Raw genomic sequence first — 6,799 nt, 5'->3', positions numbered from 1 at the left:
GAGCTATGTAACTGTAACACACAGAGCTATGTAACTGTAACACACAGAGCTATGTAACTGTAACACACAGAGCTATGTAACTGTAACACACAGGGCACTATGTAACTGTAACACACAGAGCTATGTAACTGTAACACACAGAGCTATGTAACTGTAACACATAGAGCTATTTAACTGTAACACAGGGAGCTATGTAACTAACACACAGAGCTATGTAACTGTAACACACAGAGCTATGTAACTAACACACAGAGCTATGTAACTAACACACAGAGCTATGTAACTGTAACACTAACAACTAACCTACATAGAAAGTAATCTACCTATAAACTACACATAAACTAACCCACCTATAAAATAATCTACCTACAACTACAAACTACCCAGCAGCCCCTGTTAGCGGTCACTTTGTTATTGCTAACACATCCGTCCCAGAGAACAAAACATCACGAGACTCTTTATCAAGGGCTCGATGTGCATTACTCACTCCTGGCGGCTTTTATTCCACGAAGACGTGTTTTATTCTACGAAGACGTGTTTCATTCCCCGGACAGAGGACCGGAACACACCCGCTCACCTTAGCTTAGCTTCGGCTGCTTTTCTCCGCGGGTTCGATTTAAACGGAGAGCAGAGTACCAATCAGAGGCTTGGGACGAGGTGACGTCACGCACGTCTCGGAGACGATATCGCGAGACTCTAATGAAAAACAAAGAAGTAAACACCGTCGGGGGAGACTGACGTCATCAGCCGGTGACAGAGCGCAGAGGAGGATTTGAAGCGGATTTGTTGGATTATCAGCTGTTACTTTAACACTGAAACAGTTCATCGTGCTGAGAGCAGACCAACAATACGAACACAGAAGAAGACGGAGCAGACCAGCAATACGAACACAGAAGAAGACGTCAGGATCCACCGCGAGGAGACGCTGAAAAACGGTTTCCTTGACAACGGTGAGAGCGCCATTACTGTTATTGTTCAGCTGCTGTGTGTGTCTCTGTGTCTCTGTGTCTGTGTGTGTGTGTGTGTGTGTGTGTGTGTGTGTGTGTGTGTGTGTGTGTGTGTGTGTGTGTGTGTGTGTGTGTGTCTCTCTCTGTGTGTCTGTGTTTGTTAGTTTGTGAGTGTGTGTGTGTGTGTGTTTGTGTGTCTCTGTGTGTGTCCGTCCGTCTGTACATCATTTTTTTCAAAAGCCTAAACTAGGATTTCTTTTGACTTATTCAACAAACTGGGGGGATATACTATACTTTTAATTCTGTCTGTGGGTCCTGGTCTGTGGGTCCTGATCCTGGTCTGTGGGTCCTGGTCCTGGTCTGTGGGTCCTGGTCCTGGTCTGTGGGTCCTGGTCTGTGGGTCCTGGTCTGTGGGTCCTGGTCCTGGTCTGTGGGTCCTGGTCCTGGTCTGTGGGTCCTGGTCTGTGGGTCCTGGTCTGTGGGTCCTGGTCCTGGTCTGTGGGTCCTGGTCTGTGGGTCCTGGTCTGTGGGTCCTGATCCTGGTCTTTGTGTCTTCAGGACTCCCCCTCATGAGCGACGGTGTTGCCCGGCGTCCATGATGTCTCCCGTGGAGCCGAGCGGCGCCGGTGGGAAGTGGCTGGACGCGCACTACGACCCGGTGGCCGGTCTGCACACCTTCTCGTCCTGCGTGGACCTGGCGGACCTGAGCGGGGACGGGGAGAGCCGGCTGGTGGTGGGGGACCTGGGCTCCGGCCCGTCGGGGGGCGGCATGAAGCTGAAGGTGTACCGCGGCACGGCGCTGATGAGCGAGAGCGCCCTGCTGGACCTGCCCGCCGGCCTGGTGGCCTTCTTCATGGACCTGCACGAGCCGCGCATCCCCGCCGTGGCCGTGGCCTCCGGACCCTGCGTCTACGTCTACAAGAACCTGCGGCCGTACTTCAAGTTCACGCTGCCCGGCCTGGAGGTCAACTCCCTGGAGCAGGTGAGTCTACCAGCACGGAACAGGGGTTACCACCCAGTCCCTGTCTTAGTTACTCTATTAGGAACACAGAGTCCAGCGGGTTGAGCGTCATTACCGTTATTGATCAGCTGCCAGTGACAGAGTATCGATACTAACGCTAACTAATACTATCTGTATTAGTAACCAGGTACTAACTACAGGTACTTTGGGGCGGTTGTAGCTCAGGGGGATGAGTGGTCGTCCCGCAACCACAAGGTAGCCGGCTCGATCCCCAGTCCCCCCACAGCTCACACATCGAAGTGTCCCTGAGCAAGACACCCAACCTCCAACTGCTCCCCGGGCGCCTCGCAGGGCTGCCCACCGCCCCCCATCCAGGGATGGGTCAAATGCAGAGAAGAACTTCCCCAAGGGGATTAATAAAGGATACTTTCTTTCTTTTTTCTTTCTTTCTACAGCCACAACAACTACAGGTACTTGTACTGTGCTTGAGTTGTACAGCAGGAATATGTAAACATCAGATATAATAGTACAACATTTTACTAAAAACTTAGTTTTTACACTGTAGAAGTATTATGAGAGAGAGAGAGAGAGAGAGAGAGAGAGAGAGAGAGAGAGAGAGAGAGAGAGAGAGAGAGAGAGAGAGAGAGAGAGAGAGAGAGAGAGACTTCTGAGTAAAGACTCTTTATCAGAGTCCAGAGTTCATCATGTTTGTTGACATAAAGGCGTCTCATGTGTCCTGCGCTCTGATTGGTCAGGACGTGTGGCAGCAGGTGGGGGCGGGTCAGATCGACCCCCTGACCTTGAGAGAGATGCTGGAGGCCGTCAGGAAGAAGGCCGACGTCCCGCTGTCCGTCCGCTCGCTCCGCTTCCTGTCCCTGGAGCCCGGCGACATGGACGAGTTCGTCCAGCTGCACAAGCAGCAGCCAATCAGACGGCAGGTACGAAAGCTCCTCGTCGCCGTTCGGTCAAACAAGCCCCGCCCCCTCGCTCTGATTGGTCGCCTGTGTTTCAGACCGTCATCACCTGCATCGGGACTCTGAAGAAGAGCACGGCCGACGAAGACGGCGTCAGCTGCCTGGTGATCGGCACGGAGAGCTGCGACGTCTTCGTCCTCGACCCCGAGGCCTTCATCATCCTCTCCAAGGTAGACTCCCATCAGCTGCTGGTCTGAACTGGGCCTGCTGGGAGTCCACTGGGTCTCCATCGTCAGTTTGACTTATCATGGTCTCTGAGTCCCGGTCCCTTTCCCCGGCCCCTGAGTCCCGGCCCCTGAGTCCCGGCCCCTGAATCCCGGCCCCTGAATCCCGGCCCCTGAATCCCGGCCCCTGAATCCCGGCCCGTGAATCCCGGCCCGTGATTCCCGGTCTCTGAGTCCCGGTCTCTGAGTCCCGGTCCCTTTCCCCGGCCCCTGAGTCCCGGCCCCTGAGTCCCGGCCCCTGAGTCCCGGCCCCTGAGTCCCGGCCCCTGAGTCCCGGCATCCCTGATATCCAGTCCCTGAGTCCTGGTCCCTGGTCCCTGAGTTCCAGTCCCTGGTCCCGGTCCCTGAGTCCCGGTCCCTGGTCTTTAAGTCCTGGTCCCTGAGTCCTGGTCCCTGTCCCTGGTCTTTAAGTCCTGGTCCCTGTCCCTGGTCTTTAAGTCCTGGTCCCTGAGTCCTGGTCCCTGTCCCTGGTCTTTAAGTCCTGGTCCCTGAGTCCTGGTCCCTGTCCCTGGTCTTTAAGTCCTGGTCCCTGAGTCCTGGTCCCTGTCCCTGGTCTTTAAGTCCTGGTCCCTGTCCCTGGTCTTTAAGTCCTGGTCCCTGTCCCTGGTCTTTAAGTCCTGGTCCCTGAGGTCTTGATGTGTATGAACTGAAAGCTCTTCTTCTGTGTTGAAGATGTCTCTGCCGGCTGCTCCCACCATGATGGACGTGACGGGGCAGTTTGACGTGGAGTTCCGCATCACGGTGGCATGTCGCAACGGCAACATCTACATCCTGCGCAGGTGAGACTCACCTGGCTGAGGGACCTCACCTGGCTGAGGGACCTCACCTGGCTAATTTTTCTGTCTTTCAGGGAGTCGGACAAACCGAAGTACAGTATCAAGCTGTCGTCCCACCCGGTGGGTCTGGTGAGGGTCGGCAAGAACGTGGTGGTCGGCTGCAGCGACGAGAGCCTGCAGGGCTTCACTCAGAAGGTCAGCTGACGGAGGTCTCTGAGTCCCGGTCTCTGAGTCCCGGTCTCTGAGTCCCGGTCTCTGAGTCCCGGTCTCTGAGTCCCGGTCTCTGAGTCCCGGTCCCTGAGTCCCGGTCCCTGAGTCCCGGTCCCTGAGTCCCGGTCTCTGAGTCCCGGTCTCTGAGTCCCGGTCTCTGAGTCCCGGTCCCTGAGTCCCGGTCCCTGAGTCCCGGTCCCTGAGTCCCGGTCCCTGAGTGTGTCTCTCTTGTGTCCTCAGGGGAAGAAGCTGTGGAAGGCCGTCCTCCCGGCGCCCATCACCGCCATGGCCGCCATGGACCTCCCCAGCAGGGGCTTCCAGGCGGTTCTGCTGGGCCTGGCCAACTGCGAGGTCCACCTGTACCGGGACAAGAACCTGCTGAGCACCATCAAGACGCCCGACGTGGTGAGCAGCATCTGCTTTGGCCGGTACGGCCGCGAGGACGGGACCCTGATCGTGACCACCAAGGGAGGGGGTCTGATGGTGAAGATCCTGAAGAGGACCGCGGCCTTCGACGACCGGGACGGCGCCGCCGGGCCGCCGCCGGCCCAGAGCATCCGGCTCAACGTGCCCAAGAAGACCAAGCTGTACGTGGACCAGACGCTGAGGGAGCGCGAGAGCGGGCTGGCGATGCACCGCGCCTTCCAGATGGACCTGAGCCGCCTGCGCCTGGCCGCCGCCAAGGCCTACGCCGAGGCCCTGGAGTCCCGGCTGACGCCCATGTCCTCCGGCCCCGCCGAGCCGCTCAAGATGAACGCCGTGGTGCAGGGCCTGGGCCCGTCCTTCAAGCTCACCCTGAACGTGCAGAACACGGCGGCCTGCCGGCCCGTCGTGAACCTGGCCGTCAGCTTCCTGTACGACGAGGGCCTGTACCGGATGAGGAACCCGTACCTGAGGATCCCCCTGCTGGTGCCCGGGCTCGTCTACCCCGTGGAGACCTTCGTGGAGTGCACCAGCGACAAGGGCATCTCTGACATCATCAAGGTGTTCGTCCTGCACGAGGGGCGCAGCGCCCCGCTGCTCACCGCGCACATCAACATGCCGGTCAGCGAGGGACTGACCCTCAACTGACCACCCGCCGCTTCCACTCCCTTCATTAAAGACTCCAACATCACGGGACTGACCCTCAACTGACCCCACGCCGCTTCCACTCCCTTCATTAAAGACTCCAACATCACGGGACTGACCCTCAACTGACCCCACGCCGCTTCAACTTCATTCATTAAAGACTCCAAAACCATGGGACTGACGCTCAACTGACCAAATGCCGTTTCAACTTCCTTCATTAAAGACTCCAACATCATGGGTATTCCCATAAGTTTGAAGTCTATTGCAATGAATACAGTTGAAGCGTCATGTGACGTCTCAGGTGTAAAACAAAGGATCAGATTGTAACATTTCTATTTTATTACAGAACTCTAGGACATAAAGTTCAGTTCTTGTAGATTTGTCCAGAAGCTGCAGAAGAACATTCATAATGTTGTTTGTTTGTTTGTGTTTGTGGAGGTAAACAGATTCATCAACTTTATTACATTATTATTACATTCATTAACTTTGTTAGTTTGTGTCACTATTGATCAGTTCTGTTTTATTTATTCATGTCTCTATGATGCAGAGTGAGTTCATGTTGATTTACAGGAAGAAATTATTGATCGGTTATCAGTTTGTTTATAAACAATAACTAATATGTTCTGAATGTATTTTAGATGTAGTGTATGGAGAGTCTGGGATGTGTTTCTTGAAATAAAAGTTACATTTAAATAGAAATAAATATGAATGTATTATTGATTTATTATAGGAAACTTTATTCTTGAGATACGTTTGAAACTAATTTAACACTGAAGACTAAACTTAACAAGCAGACTTTTGAAAAACATGGGCCAGTGTGAGGACATGTTAGTTTGTGAGGACATGTGAGTTCGTGAGGACATGTGAGGACATGAGGACATGTGAGTTTGTGAGGACATGTGAGGACATGTGAGTTTGTGAGGACATGTGAGGACATGTGAGGACATGAGGACATGTGAGTTTGTGAGGACATGTGAGTTCGTGAGGACATGTGAGGACATGAGGACATGAGGACATGTGAGTTTGTGAGGACATGTGAGGACATGTGAGTTTGTGAGGACATGTGAGGACATGAGGACATGTGAGTTTGTGAGGACATGTGAGTTCGTGAGGACATGTGAGGACATGAGGACATGAGGACATGTGAGTTTGTGAGGACATGAGGACATGTGAGTTCATGAGGACATGTGAGTTCATGAGGACATGTGAGGACATGAGGACATGTGAGGACATGAGGACATGTGAGTTCGTGAGGACATGAGGACATGTGAGGACATGAGGACATATGAGGACATGAGGACATGTGAGTTCATGAGGACATGTGAGGACATGAGGACATATGAGGACATGAGGACATGTGAGTTCATGAGGACGTGAGGACATGTGAGTTCATGAGGACATATGAGGACATGTGAGTTCATGAGGAGATGTGAGGACATGAGGAGATGTGAGGACATGAGGACATGTGAGGACATGAGGACATGTGAGTTCATGAGGACATATGAGTTCATGAGGACATGTGAGGACATGAGGACATGTGAGGACATGAGGACATATGAGTTCATGAGGACATGTGAGGACATGTGAGTTCATGAGGACATATGAGGACATGTGAGTTCATGAGGACATGTGAGGACAT

General features: G+C 53.6%; 1 protein-coding gene across 2 annotated transcripts; it reads left to right on the top strand.

Moving 5' to 3' along the window:
- Positions 1 to 856: 856 nt before the first annotated feature.
- On the top strand, positions 857 to 5,848 carry bbs1 (Bardet-Biedl syndrome 1). Of its 2 annotated transcripts, XM_079233834.1 has the most exons (7): positions 857 to 950; positions 1,506 to 1,929; positions 2,664 to 2,846; positions 2,921 to 3,052; positions 3,779 to 3,885; positions 3,957 to 4,077; positions 4,333 to 5,848. In XM_079233834.1, the coding sequence occupies exons 2-7, from the start codon at positions 1,543 to 1,545 to the stop codon at positions 5,161 to 5,163; spliced, it is 1,761 nt and encodes a 586-aa protein (XP_079089960.1). In that variant the 5' UTR covers positions 857 to 950; positions 1,506 to 1,542; the 3' UTR covers positions 5,164 to 5,848. The 2 variants fall into 2 exon arrangements, with proteins under 2 accessions (XP_079089960.1, XP_079089959.1); XM_079233833.1 differs by lacking the exon at positions 857 to 950 and having other exon boundaries at positions 1,359 to 1,929.
- Positions 5,849 to 6,799: the final 951 nt, after the last annotated feature.

Source organism: Taurulus bubalis (assembly GCF_910589615.1).
Source record: "Taurulus bubalis genome assembly, chromosome: 2".
NCBI lineage: Eukaryota > Metazoa > Chordata > Actinopteri > Perciformes > Cottidae > Taurulus > Taurulus bubalis.
This window is presented reverse-complemented; position numbering and strand designations above follow the sequence as displayed.